This window comes from Phodopus roborovskii, unplaced genomic scaffold (assembly GCF_943737965.1).
Source record: "Phodopus roborovskii unplaced genomic scaffold, PHOROB, whole genome shotgun sequence".
Taxonomy (NCBI): domain Eukaryota; kingdom Metazoa; phylum Chordata; class Mammalia; order Rodentia; family Cricetidae; genus Phodopus; species Phodopus roborovskii.
The window spans coordinates 360,320-383,587 of NW_026125059.1; the positions used below are offsets into that span (position 1 = coordinate 360,320).

At 51.1% G+C, this 23,268-nt stretch overlaps 3 protein-coding genes across 8 annotated transcripts; 2 read left to right on the plus strand and 1 right to left on the minus strand.

Moving 5' to 3' along the window:
* Nucleotides 1-5,079: 5,079 nt before the first annotated feature.
* Lkaaear1 (LKAAEAR motif containing 1) lies at nucleotides 5,080-5,850 on the plus strand. The gene is made up of 3 exons (XM_051188451.1): nucleotides 5,080-5,471; nucleotides 5,594-5,716; nucleotides 5,791-5,850. Exons 1-3 carry the CDS (start codon nucleotides 5,082-5,084, stop codon nucleotides 5,848-5,850), a joined length of 573 nt encoding a protein of 190 aa, XP_051044408.1. The 5' UTR covers nucleotides 5,080-5,081.
* A 3,030-nt stretch (nucleotides 5,851-8,880) lies between these two features.
* On the plus strand, nucleotides 8,881-14,815 carry Rgs19 (regulator of G protein signaling 19). 5 transcript variants are annotated; one of them, XM_051184135.1, is made up of 6 exons: nucleotides 8,881-8,958; nucleotides 11,392-11,494; nucleotides 11,628-11,749; nucleotides 13,378-13,452; nucleotides 13,543-13,777; nucleotides 13,859-14,815. In XM_051184135.1, exons 2-6 carry the CDS (start codon nucleotides 11,465-11,467, stop codon nucleotides 14,048-14,050), a joined length of 654 nt encoding a protein of 217 aa, XP_051040092.1. In that variant the 5' UTR covers nucleotides 8,881-8,958; nucleotides 11,392-11,464; the 3' UTR covers nucleotides 14,051-14,815. The 5 variants fall into 5 exon arrangements, with proteins under 5 accessions (XP_051040092.1, XP_051040070.1, XP_051040062.1 ...); XM_051184113.1 differs by lacking the exon at nucleotides 8,881-8,958 and adding an exon at nucleotides 9,332-9,485; XM_051184105.1 differs by lacking the exon at nucleotides 8,881-8,958 and adding an exon at nucleotides 9,492-9,689.
* Nucleotides 14,816-15,205: 390 nt separating this feature from the next.
* On the minus strand, nucleotides 15,206-22,350 carry Tcea2 (transcription elongation factor A2). Of its 2 annotated transcripts, none has more exons than XM_051184094.1 (10): nucleotides 22,174-22,350; nucleotides 20,195-20,257; nucleotides 19,775-19,880; nucleotides 18,972-19,062; nucleotides 17,589-17,719; nucleotides 17,091-17,147; nucleotides 16,601-16,755; nucleotides 16,380-16,526; nucleotides 15,607-15,678; nucleotides 15,206-15,415 (listed from the first exon to the last, which is right to left on the minus strand). In XM_051184094.1, the coding sequence occupies exons 1-10, from the start codon at nucleotides 22,240-22,242 to the stop codon at nucleotides 15,407-15,409; spliced, it is 900 nt and encodes a 299-aa protein (XP_051040051.1). In that variant the 5' UTR covers nucleotides 22,243-22,350; the 3' UTR covers nucleotides 15,206-15,406. The 2 variants fall into 2 exon arrangements, with proteins under 2 accessions (XP_051040051.1, XP_051040041.1); XM_051184084.1 differs by having other exon boundaries at nucleotides 17,589-17,734.
* Between the last annotated feature and the right edge of the window lie 918 nt (nucleotides 22,351-23,268).

Sequence of the window (23,268 nt, forward strand, 5' to 3'; positions counted from 1 at the left end):
AAATCAACAATAAACATGGAAGGGCTAATATCACTGTGATGGGGTATGGAGGTTTTTGCCCCAGAGGTGAAATAGCTAAGTCATACAGTAGTTCTAATTTCAATTTTTTTGAGAAATCTTCAAACTGATTTCCACAGTGGCTGTATTAATTTGCCTCTCTCCAATACTGAATAAGGTTTCCTTTCTCTCCATATCCCCTCCAACATCTATTGTTGATGACAGCCATTCTGACTGGGATGAAGTGGTACCTCAAAGTAGTATTAATATGTACTGCAATGATGACTAGAAGTGTTTACTTTTTAAGCAGTTATTAAACGTTTGTGTTTCTATTCAGTTCACTTGCCCATTTGTTGATAGTTTTGTTTCTTTAGTGTTTGATTTCTGCTTTTTGTTTGTTTTTGTTTTTTGAAACAGGGTTTCTCTATATAACGGTGCTGTCCTAGAACTCAGACTTCAGACCAGACTGGCCTTGAACTCAGAGACCAGCCTGCCTCTGCAGTGATCAAAGTCATGAGGCAGCACAGCCCACCTGTAATTGTTTATAAATTTTGAATTATCAACCACTTGATTTTCTTCCATTCTGTGAACTGTTTACTCTGCTATTTTGCTTTTCCTTTTCTGTACAGAAACTTTTTTTTTTCAGTACAGGGTTTCTCTATGTGACAGCTCTGACTGTCCTGGAACTTGCTTTGTAGACCAGGCTGGCCTCGAACTCACAGAGTGGAACTCACAGAGATCCACTTGCCTCCCGAGTGCTGGGATTACAGGAGTGTACCACCACCACCCAGCTTGTACAGAAACCTTATTTTCACGTAGTCCCGATTTAAAAAGTTCTTGTCTACAGCAATATTTCTTCTAAAAGTTTCAAGTTTTAGATTAGGGTCTTTAATCCATTTTGAATTGACTTATGTACAAGATGAAAGATAAGAATCTTTTCATTCTCCTTCAGATAGAAACCTAGTTTTGCCTGCACCCGTTGTTAAATAGTCTACTCTCTCTCCGGTGTATGCTTTTGCCTCCTTTGTCAAAAATTAAGTGGGCACATCCTTCTCATTTTATTTTGCGATCTCTATTCTATTTCATTGATCTACCTGTATGGTTTTATGCCAGTACCAAGCTGTCCTTAGCACTATAACTTGAAGTCAAGTATTATAATAACTGCCTACAATGTTCTTGTTTGGTTTGTTTGGGTTTTGTTTTTTTAGACAGGATTTCTCTGTTCAGCCTTGGCTGTCCTGGAACTCACCCTGTAATGTGATGATATATTATTTATGATTTATTAAAGTTTGCCTGAAGATTCAGAAAGCAAAGTCAGCCACAAGCCATAGAAGCCAGGTACACAAGCTAGGAGGTGGTGGTACATACCTCTAATCCTAGGACTCAGGATTAAGAGGTAGATAGATCTCTGTGAGTCCAAGGCCACCCAGATCTACACAAGATGGATCCAGTCCTAAAGAAAAACAACTCATACCAAGATAATCTCAGCACCTGGGATCACGCGCCTTCAATCCCAGGATTAGGGAGGTATATAAGACAGGGACAAGAGTCAGTATCAGGCATTCATTCTCCAGTCACATTGAAGTCTCAGGATTCTCCAGCCATGCTGAGGACAGACAACAGGATCAGCTCTTTGAGCCTGAGGTAGTGGTAAGAGCTAGTGGCCTGTTACTTTGCTTTTCTAATCTTCAGATCAAATTTGAACCCCAATATCTGTCTCCGGGTATTTGATTTTCATGTTACACTATGGACCAGGCTGGTGGCAAACTCACAGAGATCCATCTGCTTCTGCCTCCAGAGTGCTGGGATTAAAGGCATGAACTACCATCGCCCAGCTGCCTGCAATGTTCTTATTCCTTAGGATTGTTTTGGCAATTATTGGTCTTTTGTGGTTCCATGTGAGTTCTTGTATTACTTTTTTCTAAACTTGTGACATATATCAGAATTTGAATAGGCATCACATTAAATTTGTAAGTTGATTTTGGTAGTATAGCCATGTTTACAATATTAATTTTACCAATCCAAGAACATGAAATGTTTTTCCATAATCTAGTATCTTATGTGATTCCCTTTTTTGTTCTTTTTTTTTTTTTTTTTAGTATTTTTCTTAGTTTACATATTGATCTCAGTTCCCTCTACCTCCTACCCTCCCATACCCCCCACAGAACCCCCATCCACTCCCCAGGGAGGGTGAGGCCTTCAATGAGGGATCATCAAAGTGAGTCAAATCATTTGGTGTAGGGCCTAGGCCCTCCCCCGTGTCTCTAGGCTAAGGGAGTATCCCTCCATGGGGAATGGGCTTCTGAAGTCCATTCCTGCACTAGGGATACATCCTGCTTCCATTGTCAGAGGTCCCAGTCCCCCTAACTGACACCCACTTTCAGGGGGTCTGGGTCCGTCCTATGCTGGTTTCCCAGCTATCAGTCTGGGGTCCATGAACTCCCCCTTGTTCAGGTCAGCTGTTTCTATGGGTTTCTCCAGCCTGGTCTTGACCCTTTTATTCATCACTTCTCTGCAGCTGGATTCCAGGAGCTCAGCTCAGTGTTTAGCTGCAGAAGTCAGAAGAACTGGGTACTAGTTTCCATGTGGGTGCTGGGAACAGAACACTTTGTTTGGTTGGTTTTGGTTTTTCAAGACAGAGTCTCTCTGTGTAACTGCCCTGGCTGTCCTAGTAATCTCTCTATATACCAGGCTAGCCTTGAACTCATAGAAATCTGCCTGTAGTGCTGCAATTAAAGGTATGGGCCACCACCACCCAGCTGATGCTAGGTCCTCCAGGTCCTCCAAAAGAGGACTGTTCTTAACCTGAGATATTTTTCTTTTTAAACCTGAGATATTTCTCTAGCTCACTTTTTTGTTGTATAAGTCTTTCACTGATTTGGTTATATCCCTAAATACTAAATTTTTGAAATTATTTTTAATGGACTATTTCTCCTGATTTCTTTCTCTCGGAGTATACTGGTGGTATGTTTTGCTTTGTTTTCATACACTTTTTTTAAAAATTATTTTATGTATATGGGTGGTGTACCTACATGTATGCCTGTGCACTATGCCCACGCCTGGTGTCCTCAGATGCCCAGATAAGGGTGCCAGATCCCCTGGAGCTTAAGTTATAAATGGTCTTAAGCTGCCATGTGGGGAATTGAACCCAGGTTCCATGTTCCTCTGGAAGAGCAGTCAGTAGTACTCTTAACTAATGAGCCATCTCTGTAGCCCCTACCGGGTTTGTTTGCTTGCTTGATTTTTTAAATGGATTTTGTATCCTGCAATTTTATTGTGTTTATTGTGTCCAATAGTTTTCCAGTAGACTCAATAGGGCCTTTTAAGATTTGTGCTAACTGCAAATAGAGACAGTTTGATTTATTTCTTTCTCATTTTTACCCCTTTTAGATCTTTCTCTTACCTAATTCCTAAGACTTTTAGCACTATATCAAATAAGGGAAAATGGATACCGTTGTCTCTTTCCCCATTTTAAAGGGAATGTGCTCTCACATGTAGAATTCAGCCAACAATGTGTGTGTGTGTGTGTGTGTGAGTGTACATATATAATTGTACATATGGTTGTATACAATATGTAGAAAATGAGAATGACTAAATATTAGGGGATGGAGAGTAACTGAATGCAGGTAATGGATACAAGTTATGGAAAAGGATATAAAGCTAGTTGTTTTTCTAGTTCTAACTCTGTTGTAGATTTTGGAGGGTTGGTGGTGGATACCTGCATAAAAATATATTCAATACTGAAAGAGTAAAATCCAATATGAAACTATACAGTTTCTAATCCAGGTGGCTATTCTAACTGTATAGAAGTTCATTGTGATATATAGATGTGGGGCCTTGCAAATAAGTTTATTTAAACATTAAACTATGGTAGTTATTTATAAAATCACTAAATTAATGAGTGCACATTAGATTATTGCACTCTTAGGCCTGCTATCCAAGGTTATACAGGGTTAAGACCAGCAAAACTCAAGTCTTATCTTGGTAGACTGCTGAAATCCAAAACTTGCTCCAGAATTGGTGAAAAGTACTGAGTGCCTGCAAGGGCTTAAGTTGTGCCTTAGCCACAAAAGTATCTGTAGGAGCTCTGCCCAGAAAGCTATCTCCAAAGAGCCAGAAAGCAGCCCGCAAGGCCAGGATAGTGAATCTGAGACTTGCGGTCGAAGGGACCATGGTAGAGGACCTGGAACAGGACACAACACACACATGGCCCTAATCCCTGTACCTTAATGCTTGCATAGTGGTGCACCCGCACTGCCAGGTTGGGAGGGTGGGGCTCCAGGTTGCTAAGCAACATAGTCAACAAGCCCAGAGATTCAAAACTAAAGCGTGCCATGGAAAAGGCAGAAAGTATGGGGGTGTGAGGACTTGGGGTGGGGAGGCCTGGATGCTGAGCTGGTAGATGGGCAAGGGGTTAGACAGATTTTGGGCGAGCACCCAACCATGTCTCTACCTCTCACCCACAAGAAGTCAGGAGCAGTGGCTAGGTTGGTAATGGTTGCTAGGACTGACTTCCTCTGCTACCTTTTCACTGGGTTCTGCTCCCCACATCTCTACTCATGAGGAGATAGGCCAGGAGGACAGAGGCTGAGCTTCCCTGTGTATATATATGTGCATCACACACAGATCCAAGCACACATATTTTCACACACACACACACACACACACACACACTCGAGCAGATTCATGTGGACACACTCACAGGATGGGGTTCTCTACCCAAGATATCATGAAGGGCCATTCCTTTAACCTTACCCCAACCAAAGATTAGGGATTGAGGCACAGGACCAGACCAATCCCTGGGGCTCCAGAGTTAGGGGATGCAGAATGGCCCAAGGCCATAGTAATGTGGGCTGTGGCGCACCAGTGTCATGCAGGACAATTCATCTGGTTTTATAGCCCTAAACTGGGTATATTTCTACAACTGGAGAGGATTAGAAAGTCATACCCTACTGCAGATATGCACAGGGTCAGCTAACAGTTAGGGACCTGAGTTAGGTAGCTACAAGAAGTTTCACAGAAACACAGCTGGGACCATAGTGTTCCCCCTTAGTAATTGGACACTCCCTTTCTTCCACAGAAACATGCCATCCCAGGGAGTAAAGGGTGCTCGGGAGCGGGCCAAAAAGAGTACACCAGGAGCTGGAGCTGGTAAGAAAGGCATGAAGGGCCAGTGGACCACAGAGCCTCCAAAACCAGGCTGGGCCTTGACTCAGGAGAAGCTGGCGGCCATGCTCCCCACACAACGCCACCGTCACTTGCTCTTTGGAGACCTGCTCGACGACGCAGGCGCGGCCGCTTCCATCTTTCCACGCGAGTCGGTGGAGGTACCCTACAGCATGCCCGACCCGCGCACCTGGACGCAGGCATTGGAACTACCAGCTGAGCGTCAGAATCGGCTTCTGGGCGTCCTCAAGGCTGCAGAGGCCCGCAGCCGGGTCCGCGCCCTGAGATTGCGCTACACCCGAATGCGGGTATGCAAAGGGGCCTATCGGGAGGGTCCTCGAAAGAGGGCCCACCCTGCCGGCGGGAGGAGGCAGATGGCGGGTCGCCTCTGGTCAACTCGCCACGGTTGCTCAGTAAGCTCGGTTCCCAGGCAGAGGAAATCACGCTCCTGATACGGAGTCAGGGTTCCGCGCGCGCCGCCATCCGGCTGGAACTGTTCCTGCCACCCCAACTAAAGCCCACGAAGATACCAGATCCTCTGGACCGACAAGAGGTGCGGGCACACCCGGAGAGGGTGGGAGGGCTTGTGCCTCGCCACACACTGGCCCCAGCCCCTTTTCTCCGCAGCGGAGGCGTGTTGAGACAATCCTAGAAGAGACGGTAGATGGCAGCATCTTCCCGCGATAACCGCGACCTTGACCTACTGAGACCCCGGATTACAGCGGTTCCCCTCCCTCTCACATAAAGTACTCTTCAGAGGATTCTCTAGTCTTTCCCCTCTTTTCTCCCTGGGCTCCCGCAGGGAAGGGTAAGCAAAGATGCTGCCTCTCCAACAGCCACAGTCACAGACTTCGGGGCACAAGAGATGGCCTCTCCAAAGTACGGAAATGTGGGTGGGTGGCCACTCCTATCTCCCAACCGCCTGTCCCCATCGGGCAGTGGGTACCCTTCAAGGCCACAGAGGTGGGGGCGGTGGTACTAGTGTGGAAAAGAATAGGGATGAGCCTGCCTAGACACCAGCATCCACAGAAATCAGGGCTGTCTCCCAAATTAGGGTCATTCCATCTGAGGTGGCATTCTGGGAGGGGGAATGACTGCAAAGCCAAAGCTCACCTTTGGAGAGTTCCATCGTCCCAGGATCCTGGATGGTGGGACAGAAGACTCACCCACAGCCTCCCTTTCATCAGAAACAGCCTCCTGTGCCCACTCACCCACCAAACACGGAGCACAGGAAGGAACCCACTCATCCCGTTCTGACCACTAGACTCTAAAAAGCCCCTGGTTTCTGGGTGGTTCTTCTTCCTCTTCTCCACAGCATGGGCTCTTTGCAGAACATGTGGTCTCTTGCCCCTCGGTCCCTTGGCCTTGTCCTCCTTCCCAGCCCCTACCCAGCAGGCTGCACAGAGGTGGAAGTTGTAGAGAGGTACACAGCTCCCTGGCCCTGCATGGGAGCTCCCTTGGCTCTTCGTGGAACAGAGAACACAAGGGAAGAAGAAGAGATCAAACGGTGGTCCAGAAGGGTCTTACTCACTGATGGCCAGTTCCCAGGGCTGTTTCCTCAGCTGGTCGTCTCCGCCTTCGCATGGCCCTTCTCACTTTCTGGCCTGCTGCTGCCCTGGACCTTGTTCCAAACCCAGATGGCAGCAGATCAGCAACAGCTCTCGGGAGGAGGGGAGGGGGTTTCGGGCAGCGCAGGGAAGGAAATGGTAGGTTTGGACATGGGTGTAGACAGGGAAAAGAAGGCAGTCTCTTCATCCAGGAATGATGTTCACACACACACACACACACACACACACACACACACACACACACACACACAGATTGTAGTCTTCTAATGACAGTCATTTACTGCAGATGATAGCCAATGCTGGGCTCCTCTGGTCAAGCTCCTTGTAGTCTGGAACCCAGGATTTGCCAAGTGCCTAGAAAAGCTTCATCCATGTAGTAAAGTCCTTTCCAGACCCTGCATTTCTTCATGGTGATTATAGAGATGCCTAAGATCACTGCAGTGCACACAGTGAGTAATCCATGTAAGTACCTCAGAGCGGAGGGCTGAGGACACACACCAACATCCTGAGAAGGCCGTTATAACAAGTTCACAAGAGCTCTACACCAGGTGTCAGTGCCACTTGGTCTCCACATCAGTGAGGGATTGGGTTTACAGAGTAGGCTAAGGAAGGTGGCACAGGCTCCCTTGTCTGGAGAAAATCCAGCAGGGATACAAAGCCTGTGGCACATGCACAGTTAAGTGGGGCTTATGAGTAGCTGGGTAAGGGGGGGGTCCTGCTCTGGAAAAGGGTAAACTTGGTTAAAGTTCCTTCCTCACTGGCATCGCCTGCTCAGTGCTCCTGAGCTCCTGCCTAGATGTAGGGGCATTTTCTGAGTGTAGAGCAGATGTAAAATAGCAGAGAACAAGTGGGTAGGCATGTGGAATGAACTGAGGGGAAGGAAGCGTATTGACTTCTACCCACAGCCAGTTGTCCACACTAAATACTGCAGAATCAGCTTTGTTTTGTTGTGTCCACCTGGCACTGACCCATTTCTACTGGGTCTCCCTGTTCTGAACTGTGTCCACCTCTCAGGACTATTATCTAAGGCAACTATTACTGTTCAGATGGGCTTCTTAGCCTCTACCTTGCTTTGGAATCTATCAGGAGGCAGCCAAAGGATTCTGGCTTTTTCATCAAGCCCCACGCAGCATTAGAGGAAGCCTGGTTAGCCTTGGGCTCTCAACCAGTTCCCTCTTCATTCAGACTCCCTGAGCATCAATGGCAACATCCTGCCCTTGCCCCTCACTCCATCCCTTTCGTGTCTGTCTGCCATGCTAGTCCAACTGCAGTCAGCTCCAGGTTAGTCTGTCTGCCTCTGCCCCACTGCCTGAAGAGCTCGTGTTAAGTATTTGCTATGCATCTCTGACTTCTGTGGTGAACATATTACAGCCTATGCAATTGAAAAGCATTTTTGTTAGCAAGACCCCAGCACCTGAACTGGTCAGGCTGTGATCCAGTGCTAAGGAGAGCAGGATCCACATGACCCAAGCAACCACATACGCCCTACAGATCAAGTCTAAAGGAGGGTCAGGGCCCCTGGACACTTGCCCAGAGCATGCTGGGATAATGAACTAATTCAAATCTGGACCCAATCATAAGGGATCTGAAGAGTTGGCCAAAGATTAAGGCCATTTGCAGAAAGGCTATCTTGGAGCAATTTGAGGGGTCAATAGGGACTCAATCAGGCCCCAGAAACTTTTGGGGTAATTTGATATAAGAACCTGTATTCACAGTGCCCACCAAGCTGCAGTTCCTGAATCTCCCATTCTCTGGGAAAGTTCCACAGCAGAGTGACAGACTTCAACTTCGAGTTAAATGCGATGGAGTGGGCCAGACAGGGCAGCGCCACAGGCCAATCCTTCCCAAAGGCCTCTTCGTACCCAGACGAACCAAGAAGAGCACAGGGCTCAGCTCTGGTGCCCCACGCTGCACCACCACATAAAGAAAAGGCTGGGGAAACCTAGCTAACCAGACGGAGCGCTGGCTCAATCCACTGTCTGTGTAGGACTCACCCCTCAGGGTCACCATGCCACGCTACCGCAGGACGACACGCCAGCGCGGGTGGGGCGCGGGAGCGGGCGCGGGGCGGGGCACTGCGGGCGAGCAGGCGCTGGGGCTCGAGGAAGTCCCGGCCCCTCTCTTTGGGGAAGTACCGTGGAGGCGCCTGCGCACTGCGCCTGCGCCCCCTCCCCGGCGACCAGCAGGACTTCGGATCGCGCGGGCGGTGTGACTCGGGGACTCGGCGGTGAGTGCGGCGCTGGACCACGGGCGGGCCCCGGAGATGTAGATGCCGGCTCTCTTCCCGGACCTCAGCGACCGGTCCACGTGGACCTGGGTCGCGGTGGGACCGGAGCCCACCCCCTGCGCGTGGGGGAGGGAGAGCCGCAGCAAGGTTCCCCTTTTTCTTCAGCTCAGAGCTTTGAGAAGTCATTGCTAAAGGTGGGGGCCGGAAGAACCCAGGTTTCCGTGTCTCCCGCCCGCTAGCCTAGTGGGGAGGGGCCAGACCAGACACCCGATCCAGCACCTTACCCACCCTTCCAGTTGGGTCCTCTAGACACTCGGCCCCGCGAGCCTTGGGGGTGAATGTTGCGCCCCCCTCCCCGGGCCCCACCCGAGCGGGATTCTGTGCGGTTTTCTACCTCGCGAATACCCTGGAGTACATCTTGCTGTCTGACTTAAATCCCTGCTGCTTTAGAGCACGCCCCTTCGGCAGCCAGGGTGGGGCCCAGACCGAACCTGGCCCTCCCGCCCCCATCCGCCTTTAGGTCGCTGGTGAGTGGGGCGTCATGGCGAATTCCTTAAGAAAGGGGTGGGGGCGTCAAAGACTGCGAGAGGGACCGCGAAGAAGAGACCAGCCCTCCAGATGACCCCACCAGCAGAAAGCAGTAACTGGGTGGGGGCCTACCATCCCACAGGTGGGCTTGGGCAGCAGGGTTCGCCATGGTGAGAGAGGTCTGGCCTGCCATGGAGGTACAGGTAGGATAATGACAGTGTGGGATGGAAGTGGGAATGGAACCCCTGTGAATCCCCCCAAAGGTTATGCCTTCTCTCTCTCTCTCTCTCTCTCTCTCTCTCTCTCTCTCTCTCTCTCTCTCTCTCTCTCTCTCTCTCTCTTTGACTGGGCGGGCTTGGACATTTTCTTCTGTGGAGCAACACGGCAGCCATTCCCCCAGGGAGCTTCTGTCCCCAGAGACCAGATTTGCTGCATTTGGTCTCTCAGCAAAGACTTGGGAGGCCAATGCCTGGGAGGCTTGGGGAGGAAGGAACCCTCCAATATACAGATATGGGGCAGGAAAACCCTAATTCATATTCTGGGCTCTCCTTCCCCAGAAAGAAGGGAGGCAGTAGTCAAGAGCACCCTGGACGATATGGGTGGTCCCAACTGACCTTTGCTGGGTGCAAAAGAGCCAGGACCAGAGCCTGCAGCTGGGGGAAAGGGCAGGCACCAGCATCCAGGCCCCACACATCCCAGGCTGTTCCCTGTCCAGTCAGCTGATTGGAGATGGAGCATCTGAGGGATGGTCTGCAGGGTAATCTAGAGACCTCAGGCTACCACACCCCTTCCTTTCCCTAGAAGTTCAACCCGTACAGCCCAAGCTACTTTTGTGTCCTGGTTTGCACGCCGGGAGACTTGGGAACCCACCATCTCAGAAATCGAGTCAGGTGGTGAGGCCGCCCTCAGTGTACAGAGCTCAGGCAGAGTAGGATTAAAGGGCCTCCCTCTGCTGGGTGAGGGGCTACAGGAGGGTGAATTCCATGGAGAAAGTAATGTGAACCCCGGGTTGGTGCGAGGAAGGTGGACAGAGCAGAGGTCTTAAAGCCTGGATGGCCTCCACCTGGACAGAAATGGGCACAGGCTGGGGAGAGAGGAGGCACTCAAAACTGCTGCCAGGGTGCTAATTGGATGCTTTGCTTCTGTTTCCCCTGGGGACACTGGAATTTTAAGTCAGATTTCAGAGGCCTGACAGGTTTCTAGAACCCCCTGTGAAGGTGTGGTCCAAACATCAAGAATGATAAATCGTATGAAAACCCATTGAAGAACCCAAAGCTCCAGCTAAGCAGCTGACCCTCACACATTGCCACCCCGGCCCCCATGGCCAGCGCTCCCTGCTTCTGCATCCTAGCGAGATAAGGGAAACCAAGGTGGGAGTGGGAGTGTCTGAGGCAGCTGAGGACCTCAGAGCCTTGTTGCCTGGGTACACATCTCTCATCAGCGTGTACCTCCCCACCCCCACTCCTCCACTCCTCACTTTCAGAAAGTCTGGTTCTGAGTCCCACTCAAGCACTCAGCGCCTCAGACCTAGCCCTCTGCTGTCATCTGGATAGCATCTCTATCCATCTACCTAGAGGGAGGGAGTGGTCAGAGCATCTAACCCCCTCCATATCAGCCTATAGCTCCAGTCCCCTTGGGAGGGGCCAGGAGCCGGAAGCCAAGAAAGAGGAACCCAGGCTTCCGGCTTCTTGGGGACTGAGCAGATGGGGGTGTCTTAGAGCCCTTTGTGGGAGGCCCAACTGCAGTAACCCCATCACTGACTGGGGCACTGGTGTAAGCACTGAGGCTTGGGATAGAGCTCTGAGCAACCTCCCTCTGAGGGACCTCTCCCTGAGGAGGGTACAGAGGTTACAAGGTGGGCCCAGGTCACAGGCCCTCAGTCAGAGCTCCCAATGCTCTTCTTAGATCCAAGCTGCCAGACTGCAGTGAAGGTCCAGAGCTGGCACCACAGAACCTGGGCAAGCCCCTCCACCCACACATGCCCACCCCACATGAGGCTGAGAAACAGGTAGGCACTTCCCACCTCTAATTGGGTTCCTGGACACTTGAGGCCCTTGGGGGCACAGCCAGGGGGGCAGGTGGGCAGACATAGGGTCCAGTGAATTCTGGAGTGGAGGTTGAGGCAGCCCCCTCTTCCTCAGCACACAGGACCAGAGGAGGCGGACAGGCCCCCCTCGATGTCCAGCCATGATGCAGCCCCCTCAGGACCCCCCAGTCGCAACCCCTGCTGCTTGTGCTGGTGCTGCTGCTGCAGCTGCTCCTGGTATGTGGACCTTGAGGGTGCAGCTTACACTGGGAAGAAGACCCCCCAGGGATTTGGGCAGGGGTACATGGCTCATAGGGGCAAAACCAGAGTAGGTAGATCTGGGGGTACATGGTTCATGAAGCACCTAACAGGGGTATATGGGCCTGGGGAGCAGTTCATAGAAGAGATACAGAAGCACTGAGGCATATAGGGGTGGGAAGGGGTGGCTTTTAGGACTCAGACCCAGTCCTGTTCCCTAGGCCCTCCACAGGCTTACAAGAAACTACTTGTAGGCAGGTGCCCCTGGCACAGCATCACTCTGTCCAGAGACTGCTGTGCCCTGTTGGCTGGTAGTAGTGCCCAGATCCTCTAAGGGGCTGTCTATGGCTCTTAAATTTTATGTGTATGAATGTTTTGCCTGAATATATGTGGGCCACATGCATACTTGGTACCTGGATAGGCCAGAAGGTATTGGAACAGGAGCTACAAATGGTTGAGAGCCAACATACAGGTCCTGAGAACCAAACCAAAGTCTTAGGGAAAATCAGCAAATGTTCTTAAACATTGAGCAACCTCTCAGGCCCCTTTGTGTGGCTTTTAAACCTGGTGTGCTGGGGACATTATATGCAAGAGCCAAGCAAATGGCATTCATATGGTGTCCGTGCACTCACCATATACCTGTTTATACAACTAAAAGCTGCCCAGACCCCATACTGTGTGCAGTAGTGGACACATTTGAGAAGAGACTCGGATAAAGGAACAGCTGGCCTTGGGCGGAAAGGTATTTAAGGTTTGGGGTGTCTGATGGCAGGAGTAGGGAAGGTGGTAGAAGTTTCTACTTTATAACAGTCTAACCCTACACAGACTGAGGGATCTATTGAACAGCAAGCCACCCAGACCAGGGTATAGGCAAGATTCAAGAAATGAAATGTTACTGGGCAGTGGTAACGCACACCTTTAATCCCAGCACTCGGAAGGCAGAGGCAGGTGGATCTCTGTGAGTTTGAGACCAGCCTGGTCCACAAGAGTTAGTTCCAGGACAGCTTCCAAAGCCACAGAGAAACACTGTCTCAAAAAAACCAAACAGAAAGAAAGAAATGAAATGAAATGTGAATAGGTAGGTCTCATTGGAAGTTTGATCTGTATTGTTGCTGAGAAGACAAGCCTGGTAGGCACTGAATTGTCTCCACACCCATGGGAATGAGTGTTCATTGTGGCAGATGAGCACAGACTGACAGAAGTTTCCCTTGGAAGTGCAGGATCCAGGATCAGACAGGTACAAACACATTGGAGGGGCTCTTACCCTGCATTAGCCAATGAGTCATATTGCTGATATTAGGCCAGAAGTGTGGGTTTTTCAGTGGTCTCAGGAATTAGCTGGAACTAGGCTGAGGAGTATGGTTCTACCCAGCAGTCCAGAGAGAGGGAGGGATAGCAGAAATCAGAAGAGTCCAACTGCTGACCAGGAAAGAGGCCTCAGTGAGGGAACAAGAGGATGTGAAGAAGGCTCAGCCTAGGAGCTTCCTTCCTTGCAACAGACTTACTGGTGTAGGCACACCCATGTGACAAAACATACATACATATAGCCACAGTGGTGTGTAGAAAACCCAACTGCATAAGGTAGTACCACTTTCCTTTGCCACTAGGAACCAAGAAAGGCAGCGAGCTTGGCAGGCTTCTCGGGAAAGCAAGCTACAACCCCTACCTAGCTGTGAAGTTTGGTGAGTACAGCGGCCATTGTGTGTGCATGCATGTTTGTGTACTTGTGTGCATGTCTTAAGTCTGACCTGGTCTGGCCCTAATGACTGCAGCACTCCACCAAGTCCTGAGGAAGTACAAAGCTGGGCACAGTCCTTTGACAAGTTGATGCATAGCCCCACGGGCCGCAGTGTGTTCCGGGCATTCCTGCGCACAGAATACAGTGAAGAGAACATGCTCTTCTGGCTGGCCTGTGAGGAGTTGAAAGCAGAGGCCAACCAACATGTGGTGGATGAGAAGGCGCGACTTATCTATGAGGACTACGTGTCCATCCTGTCCCCCAAGGAGGTGCGCCAGATACAGGGATAAGTGGGGGTTGGCCTGGGAAGGGCACTGCCCCACCCCCTGACCTTGGTGCCTGCCACACAGGTGAGCCTGGACTCCCGTGTGAGAGAAGGCATCAATAGGAAGATGCAAGAGCCATCACCACACACATTTGATGATGCACAGCTGCAGATCTACACCCTCATGCACCGGGACTCCTATCCTCGCTTCCTCACCTCTCCTGCCTATCGTTCTCTACTACTCCAGGGAGCCCCACAGTCCTCCTCTGAGGCCTAGGCGCTTGCCACACAGATGTTCTAGTCCTATGGGCAGACTAGGGGCTAACCTTGCCCCATTTGGCTGGAAGTAGATTCAATCCCAGTGGCAACTGCAATGTTCTGCTCTGCCCTAGCCGGCTCCAACTGTGGGTTCTCCTAGATGGTGCCTGTGGCCCCCTGGTCATGTGCCCAGGAGATGTTCTCATAGAGAGCAACCTCTGCCAACAGGTTTGTAGCAGAACTGTTTATTCCTCAGAACCAGATGTAGGACCTCAGTCAGGCTCAAATGAAGAGCGCATTTATATTTTATATGTTAATGAACTTTAAAATTGGAAATATGTCCTTATTGTACATTTTATCAAAAGAAAAAAGGCTTTCACATTCACCTGTATTCCCTCACATGCCAAAAAACATGATATAGTATTCTTGACCTTTTAAAATAAGTTTCCGTTTATCCCACAATTGGAGTAGAAAATTGGAGAAGAGGTTCACCTATCCAGACTCTACCCTGTGCCCTGCCCCACGACAGTGGCCTTAGTAGGTAACTATTCTGGGCCCTGCCCAAGGTATGGCTCTAGGAAATGGGCTCGGCTCTTAAGTGAATCAGCACCCCACAAAGGCTTGAGATGCAACTGAAGATTATTCCAAACCCTTGTGTACTTGGTGAAATGTCTTCCTAGAGGCTGGTAGGGACAAAGCTGATGGAATGGCCTCCCCAAAGTAGCTGGGCACAATGTCATCTTCATCTTACTGGTCCAATAAAGCAAAGCACCTACTACTTTGATCCTCCAAGTTGCTGGGAGTTTCAGCAATTTGAAGCTAGAATTGACCTCAGCCCAAAGACCATCCTCCCTCATGTGGTGAGCAGAGCAAAGGACAGAGCAAAATATCCTGAAAGGGCACCAGGTCCTTGGGCTGCCATGTCTGGTGAGGAGGGGTGAACACTGGGTAAGGTCCTGTTCTAACAAGCCCCATATGTCACCTCCCATACAGCCAGCATGGTGGGACACAATAAGCAGGAGATACTAGAATCACATATACAAGTGATCTCTCTAAAAAACAACATTCTCTTGCCTATATTGCCCTACCACAGCTTAGCTTAAGTGTTGTCTGAGCCCAGGGAAAAGAGGTGTTCACAGCAATGGAAGAACAAGACCCAGCTGAAGCCTGAGTATAGCCCACCAGGAAAGCCAGAGAAAGGCAAAAGAAAACATTTAATAATGAGAGACAAAGGGCAAAAAGGTGCACACCAGGCAGGCAGGCTGGGACAGGACATGCCACCTTCTGGGGATCTCCAGAGAAGCTGTGTCCGCCAAGAACATTGCAGGAGGGGGCAATGCTAGCCATGGCCAGGACAACACATCAATACAAGGGATCAGCAGAACTGTAGGAAGGCAGAGAAATGTCTGGCCAAGGCCCCACATGACCCCCTAGGGCAGAAATAGGACAAGCATGGGCCTCCATCCCAGAGACTCCCAGGAGGCTAGCTGGGTACAGTGGGCCCTGGTTCCTATTTAAGGTCTGATGTGTGCTGAGAAAGGACTGGAGGTGAGCATTCTGGGCCCACCCACCTACCTTCCAGCGGTTCCCACACTCGTTGCAGACAACATAAGTGGTCATGGGCTCATCGGAGCTGCGGGTCTGCACCTGTAGGGTGGGTAGCTGAATCCTGGTTTTGCTGCCCTGATCTGGACAGTACTGGTTTCATATCCCCTGATCTCTACTGATGACTTGATTTGAAACTTCCCAGTGATCTCAACTTTCTAGAACTAGACCTATAGAGAAGGTGGATCACCACAACAGAGACCTTTGTGGGCCTGAACAACTGGGCTCGGTAGAGTCCAGAATGTTGGATATGTGTAGGATTCCCAACAGGAGGGTCTGAATAGTGAAAGACTCAGAAGAGATGCCAATGGTCCTAACCATCTAAGAGACCCAAGAAAAAAAACATTATTTCCCAGGGCCAGGGCCAGTCTTTACAGGTAGTTAGGACTGAGTGGCCCTGCCCCTTATGCCCTAATTTAGATGACAGCAGCTTCCACAAGGCCTGGAACAGTCTACCAGAGACACCCTCTTAATCTACTCCCTTCTTCCCAAGTCCCCAATATCTCGGCGTTCACATGGTCTCCCCCCAGAATACTTCAGCCTTCACCTCCATAGCAGGGTCTGAAGGTACCACGGCCACTACCAAACAATACTACACTCCTGTCTCTCCATGATGGGCAGGGCCAAGCCACCTAGCCCTGGCACAGATCCCAGGCCAGCAGAGGTAGGGGCATAGGTAGTATCCAAGAAGAGGATGGGTATAGCCTGAGTTCCCAGCCAAGGAAGATAGAGTGGACCCCAACCTGCGTGTAGGTGCAGTTCTTCTTCCTGCACTTGCTGCAGGTGAACAGGTCAGTCTGTGTGCCACCTGTGCGGGCCATCTGATGCTCACGGATGGCCTCTTTGGTCATGGCCTTGCGGATCTCCTTCAGCTCATCACTGGCCATCTCCTGATAAAGGGGCCAAGTGTTCAGCCTGCAGCTCTACAGAAGCAGCCTGCCCTAGCCCTTCCAGTGGGGCTCACCTCTGATGTCATCACAGCTATCTGCTGGGGTGTAATGGCACCACACAACACATTTCGCCGCAGGCTAGGGTTCTTGGCATCTTTCAGGTTGGAGATCCGGCTCCGCACGCGGTTCTTGTACTTCATGTCTGTGTTTCCCACATCCAGGAAGATGCGTAAGGGTATTTAAGGACCCATCTGAGGTTTCTGAACTCCATCCCCTCCTTGGAGTTTATGGGAAATGTTCTGCCCAGCAACGTGGAGATGAGTTTACCCACCCAAGCCCTGTGGGGAAACTGAGGGGCTACAGTGTTGTGCCTTCTCTAAACCTATTCCTGTTTGAGGCCCAGCTCTACCAAGTAGTCACAGCCCCTTAGCCATCTATGGCCCAGGAAAGGTTGGGAGATCACCCCAAGAGGGCACTGGAACCTATCAGTGGTATCTCACAGCTACTGGAGAAGCACAGACTCTACCAGAAGCCTTTGCCCTGTATACACTGTACAAAGGATATACTCCTCGATCTGAGCTGACAGATGCTCACAGTCTACACCAACGGCCACATAGTCATCTGCAAGAGAGAGTCCTCATTAGTTTCACCCCTGGCTTTTCCCACCTGCCACCCCTCTGCTTACACAGCACCCTACAAGTTTAATAGGACACTTGCATTCCTGGGAGACAGTTCCCAAGATACAGGTGTTCTGGTGACCCCAAAACCCAAGCCTCCTCCCTAGGTCACAGGTTGAACAGAAGAGCTGCACCAGGTGTCGGGGGCGCACGCCTTTAATCCCAGCACTTGGAAGGCAGAAACAGGTGAATCTCTGTGAGTTTGAGGCAACCTGGACTACAAAGCAAGTTCCAGGATAGCCAGAGCTGTTAACAGAGAAACCCTGTCTCAAAAAAACAAGAGAGTGTGTATATGTTATCTCTCTGGCAGTAACCTTTAAAGCAGGCAGAGGCCTAGGCCAGCCTAGGAATCTGGACAAGTCAAACCATAGCTTGTAGTACTCACGGTCTGTTTGCAGGGCCAAAGTCAGCATTTCACGGCATTTGTTTCGTACAGCATCACAGGTGATGGGCACTGGGGGAAATGTGGTGATCCTCGGAGTGGATAAGGTCCTAGGTGGGTCTGGCTTCTTGTAGCTAGAGAGACAAAGCCTACTGGTCTCAGACTGAGCCTGTTATGCCAAGTTATTCATCTTCAGTAGCTATTGGACACCCCACTCTCTGGGTGATCCCCTGACCTTTCCTGAGCCACAAGTGATCCCCAGAAAAGTAAATGTGAACACCATGCTGACCTCCAAAGCCCATGTGCTCTATCCTGACAGACCCACAGCTAGGCCCAATGACTTCATTCATCCTTAGAATGCCTGTGAGCTCTGGCTTCCTTATCAGAGAAGGGCATTGGCTACAAGGTCCACAGCGAACCACAAATCACTCCCCAAGAGGATGCCAGATCCTTCCTCAACAATCAGCACCTCAGTAATGTTCCCTGGTAAAAGGGGGTTAAGATACTCTTGCTAGCTTCAGAATGTCTGCTTTCCAAGAGACCCAGGACATGGACCATGCTGTGAATACCTCCCAGCTAATGGCAGAACCAGGCAGACATGTCTGATTGCCTGGAGTAAAGATGAGGTGGGAGATCACCCAAAGTCAAGTCTTAATGTCACAGGTGACCCCACTCAACACAAAGGAAATTGGACAAGGATCTCAAGTTTGGGCCCAGTAAAAGACTTGCCTACCAGTCATGCTATATACCCACCAGGCTCTTTCCTCTGGAAATCAGCAGCATCAGGTGGCTTTCTGAAGCAAAATCCACTGTATAAGTGTGCTAATGAGCTCAGGACTTGGCATCATATCAGGACTGCAAGGCTGGAGTCCACAGCATAGGCTGCTGTGGCCTGGGCCTACCATCTGATCAAAGCAGTCTCTCATCCATAGCCTGTGACTAGCAGTGCCCCTAGTCTCCATGGTAACAGGTATCCCCTGACCATCTTTAAGACAGTGGTGTGGCAACACTTGAATGTGGAGATCTGAGCTGTGCTCTGGATGGCATTGCATGAGTGACCCATTCACCAATCCTGCTGAGCAGCAAAAGATAGGGTCTAAGGAAACAGCCAAAGGGATCTGGGGCTGGGCCAGCTCCTGATGGGGAGCCCCTTCTCACTGAAGGTCTCAATGATGATACAGCCAGGCAGATTCAGCCAGACATCTTAGATGGGCAAGAAGGGAACTGAGCAGTGGGACAGTATCCAGCATGAGGCTGACTCACCTTACAAATGGTACCCGCAAAGGGCCTCTCCCTCAGGGCAGTGCCCAGGCAAATAGACATCAGCCTTCTTTTCCCACTGAGGCAAGAAGTAGAAGTGCATGTACCTGCCTTCAGATATGCTACCTGAGATCCGTAGTCCCTGAGGTATCCTTTGAGGATGATGTGGGCAGAGGTGTGCCCCTCCCTTGATCCCTGGTCTTGCCATCAGAAACATCTGCCATGGATGGTATAGACTGGTCAGGAGCAGGCAGCCAGGTGCCAGCTCAGCCTCAGCCTGGCCATTATCCCAACTGCTTAAAGCCATTAGACAAGCAAGGTGCCAGGAGGCCACCAGACCTTCCTTCCGGTCCCCCAGAAAGCCCACCAGCCTCTTCAGGACCCACCCTCAAGCAAGCTGCTGTGGGACTGTTCAGGTCCAACCTAGCCAGAAAACAAGCATAAGCCTCATAAAAGGCTCCTCCTGAAAACATGGGCCTTCCCCAAATCTTGAACTGGGGACCAGAGCAAACTTGCACTGAGGCTTCTTGATGGCCATGTGACTATAATGAGGGACAGATCCTGGGTTGTCTCACAGAGGTATAGACATTATCCAGGATGGTTGCCTCCTTAGTCTTTAGGAGCATCTCTGCAGCCTAGTTGTCCGCTGTCCCCACAAACAGCTACAGTCTGCCTAGCTTATCTCTTGCAGAGGCTGGAGCATGCTGACCTGGACCTCCTTTTTTGTTGACCTCCAGCAGCTTGAAAACCTCCCCAGCATATACCCTTGTCTCAATGGTCATGCTTCCCAGGCCATCCCCTCCCCATTACAACAGGTGACATCCACCTTCCATCATCCTCATCCACTTCCAGCCCAGAGATGTATCCCACAACCAGAGAGACTGAGTAAGGCCAGCAGAGCCATCACTTTATGCTGTGCTGACCCATACCCAAGAGCTTCTTCCAGGACTTGATGAGGGACTTGGCCAGTGCAATGAGCTCCTCATCTGAGCTCTGCTTCCGCAGGGCATTGACAGACATCCCAACACGGGTGGACTGCAAGGCAAGTGGCTTGGGTCAGAAGTGGTAGGGGCCTGCTCCAGAGGCAGATCCTCAGTAAGAACTCTTAGCTCCCACAGGGAAGGGCTGGGGAATGGGCAGGGACAGAGAGACATCTTTCCCAATGGCTATGATCTCACTTGGAACCCAGAGCACCCCCTCCCACTTCACTGATCACCAGAGAGAAATCAGAAGTCTCTCCTTAGAGCAGTTATTTATGCCAACTGAGCCTTGTATTGAGTCATATAAGGAGCCTGGTCTTGGAATTGCTGTCTCTGGAATCACCCTATACCAGAATCAGAAGAGCTTACCTGGAGCAGGTGTAATGTAACAGGCATGGACTTCAGCTCCCGAAGCAAATCCATGGCTCCCTCCTGGAAGAAAAGAGGACCTTCATAAAGGACTTTAAACCTTAGCGGATCTTCCTGACCATATGGGGGACAATTTACATGTCAGAAAGAAGCCACTCCTCTGCCTTGAGAAGACCAGAACACTGCACACACCACCACAACCACAACAAGGGCTTTTTACTGCCCCTGCACTAGGGCAGAAATAGAGGCAAACATCTTAACAGTGCTCTCCTCAAAGATCAGGTGGTTTCTCACCCAGCATCTGTGGTGACCCCCAGACCTCATGGTAACCACACCAGGTCACTGAGCAAACTACTAGAGAAAAAGAAAAAAAGTCGCGGTTCCTGCTCAGCATGGAAGGACACTCAAGAGATACAGTTCAGGTTCCTCAGCCCTAGTCCATCTGTGCCATGGTGGTAGAGCAAGCGGCCTTTCCTCAGTGTGGCACTTCTCCTGGGTATTGTAACAGAACCCTGGTTTTCTTCCTCTGCCCAAGCTCTATTCTTCAATATCTACAGACAGGCTGCACCTTAAGGCAGGCTCCTCCTCTTCCTACCTTAAAGGCCTCACTCTAAGACGGCTCTTCTCCCTAGCACTTTGAAGCTTTATTCAGGTACCTCCTTCCTACAGCTGACACCCAACACTGTTGTGCTTCCGGTCCTCCAGGTTGCTGCTATGAACTCGTATCTTTTACATGCCTCAAAGAGGCAGAGAGAACCCATCCAGCCCTTCAAACCTTCGGTACTAGAGGCAGTGGGAGAGCCTGGAGCCGACCTCCAAATCTGTGATGATTATCTGCTCAGACTGCAGCCTTGTTTCATGGCCCTAAAGCAGATCCTGGTCGGGAGACTGTACACCAATCAGCCCTAAGGCTGAGAAGACCTGATCCTTGGAGCCAGGGGCACTCATCCCCAGGAGCTCTGTACTCCCACCCAGAAGACTAAAACAAATCACCAGCAGCTCTAAGGAGCCTCTCAGGTTGCTGCTACTTCCCGGAACCTCTGCCGTTTCCCTTCTCCACCCTACAGTCCTGTCTGCGGCCTTCCACTCTTGCTGGGTCTCTTCCAGTTCCCAAGCCCCTGTAGAATCCCACCCCACCTCTGCCACCTTCCGTTCCAATTTTGTCATTTGGGTTTAACACCCTTAGAGGAAAGAAGCAGGAGCAGGCCTCTGCAGTCCCGGTGATTACAGAATGTGGATGTTTGGGGCATAAAGAGGAATCTAATCCTGGTTTAGCTCCCCCCCCCAACTCTGGCCAACAGGAACCCAGGACCATCCTGCTCGTCCCCAAAAGCTGTCCTGCAGCCCTCCACTTCAAGCACAGTCGTGGGGAGGCTGCACAGACTCATGACTCAGCCACCATCTGGGCTGCCCTGAGATTGGTGCCGCGGATGGGCGGGTCATACGTAGCCTTAAGGCCACCTCCTGGTCCCTTCCCACCCACGAAAGGCAAGATGCAGGTGCCATCATCCCCTAAGGATGCTCCGAAAAGGTTACAAGGGTGGCCAGGGTCAGAAGGCAGGCTAGACTGTAGGCCAAGCCCACCGTGCCTTGGGGCAAGATGAGGGGCAGAGTCGGTCTCCTAGGGTCTCAAGGACACACGTTCATTTCTAAGTCGACAGTCTGGCCACACCGACTTTCTGTGCCTGAGGCCTGACTAGGCAGGAGGGGAAATTTATTAAAGAAATCTGGTTCTGGAGGGTGGGGGCAGACATGGGAACAACGGCAGGGCTAAGAACGCCCGCGACCCCCGCTGGGCGAGGAGGCAGTGGGCGGCTCCCAAGTCAGGTTGGCGTCCAATGCGAAGCGGCAGTCCCACGGTAGAGGGCGGGCCTGGGGCAGGGGTCTCAACTGGTCTGAATATCATTCTCCCCATGGGTGGATTCAGCCGGTTTCCACGGAGCGGGGGTCCCAGGGTCCTGGCGGCCCGCGCCCCTCACCGCGCTCTTCCTGGTCACCATCTTGTCCAGCCTCCGGGCGATCCGCGCAATCTCCTCTTCCTTGCCCATCACCACCTCGGTGGCGGCGGGTTGCGCCGGTTGCGCCGCCCGGCCAGACCTCGGCCGCCGCCGCCTAGATGCGCGGTCCAAACCTCCGCCTGGCGGCCGCGTGCAACATTAAAAAAAAAAGTCTCCGCCCACAGGACCACAACTCCCAGGCGACTGTGCGGCAAGGCGCGCGGCCCGCTGGAAAAGGTAGTTCCTCCGAAAGTCCGCGGACCGACCGCCACACACGCCCTCCGAATGCCAGGGATGAGGAGTATATACTGCGATACGGTTTTTATTTAATTCAACCCGCGTGAGCCGCTTGCCCTGGTGGTGCATTGACACTTCGCTACTCAACTCCGGTCGCCTCCACTTCGTAGAAGAGCTGTGGCGTCGGGACCTCTCAGCCAACCCTACTTCCATCGTTACCAAGCCAACTTTGGGTCGTTCTTGCCTCTATGCAGATGCAGCGCACACTGGGAGGTATGGGTCCCGGACTCTGAAAAGGCTTCTTGGGCAAGTCTGAAATCATCTTAACAGGGTGTATGTAAATCCCAGGTTCTGTTCGTTGCTCTAAGCATCATCTCCCAACCTGTGAAGTGAGGATGTGTTCGGGATCATCCGATTCACATTGTACACTGAGAACGGGGCTAGGCAATCAGGTACTGGAGAACGTCATAACCATGCCCAGGCAAGGAATGTGCTGCAGATGGTGGCAGGTGTGCTGGTGCCAAAAGACAGTTGTCTGAATTGCTGTACCCACAGTAATCACGAGGCCAGCATGCAAATGGAATGTACAAATGGCCTGGAATGACCATTTAATCTGTTGTGACATCTTCACTATAAGGAAAAAGTGTGGAATTCCTTATAGGTAACAAAGCTTTTCCAGAGGTGCAGTTCTTCAGCTTCCATGCCAACTCTAATGCTGTCCTTTCCTGTCATCTGGGCCCTTGCTCTAAGCCAAACCCAACCCTGTGTTTGAGCATTGAGTTGGTGCTTGCAGGACCCTACCACAACACAAGCAGGAAAGGAGCCACATGGCCTTCAACC

What these genes read in the sequence shown, in the direction of transcription:
- Tcea2 (XM_051184084.1), bottom strand. Translation starts at nt 22,242, where the DNA reads ATGGGCAAGGAAGAGGAGATTGCGCGGATCGCCCGGAGGCTGGACAAG. An exon ending in TCAGGGACTACGGATCTCAG is followed by an intron (nt 17,735 to 18,971) that starts GTAGCATATCTG and finishes TGAGACCAGTAG; the next exon opens with GCTTTGTCTCTCTAGCTACA. An exon ending in TTTGGCCCTGCAAACAGACC is followed by an intron (nt 17,148 to 17,588) that starts GTGAGTACTACA and finishes TCTCTCTTGCAG; the next exon opens with ATGACTATGTGGCCGTTGGT.
- Rgs19 (XM_051184135.1), top strand. Translation starts at nt 11,465, where the DNA reads ATGCCCACCCCACATGAGGCTGAGAAACAG. An exon ending in TGCTGCTGCAGCTGCTCCTG is followed by an intron (nt 11,750 to 13,377) that starts GTATGTGGACCT and finishes CTTTGCCACTAG; the next exon opens with GAACCAAGAAAGGCAGCGAG. An exon ending in CCATCCTGTCCCCCAAGGAG is followed by an intron (nt 13,778 to 13,858) that starts GTGCGCCAGATA and finishes CCTGCCACACAG; the next exon opens with GTGAGCCTGGACTCCCGTGT.
- Lkaaear1 (XM_051188451.1), top strand. Translation starts at nt 5,082, where the DNA reads ATGCCATCCCAGGGAGTAAAGGGTGCTCGGGAGCGGGCCAAAAAGAGT. An exon ending in TGCGCTACACCCGAATGCGG is followed by an intron (nt 5,472 to 5,593) that starts GTATGCAAAGGG and finishes CTCGGTTCCCAG; the next exon opens with GCAGAGGAAATCACGCTCCT. An exon ending in ATCCTCTGGACCGACAAGAG is followed by an intron (nt 5,717 to 5,790) that starts GTGCGGGCACAC and finishes TTTTCTCCGCAG; the next exon opens with CGGAGGCGTGTTGAGACAAT.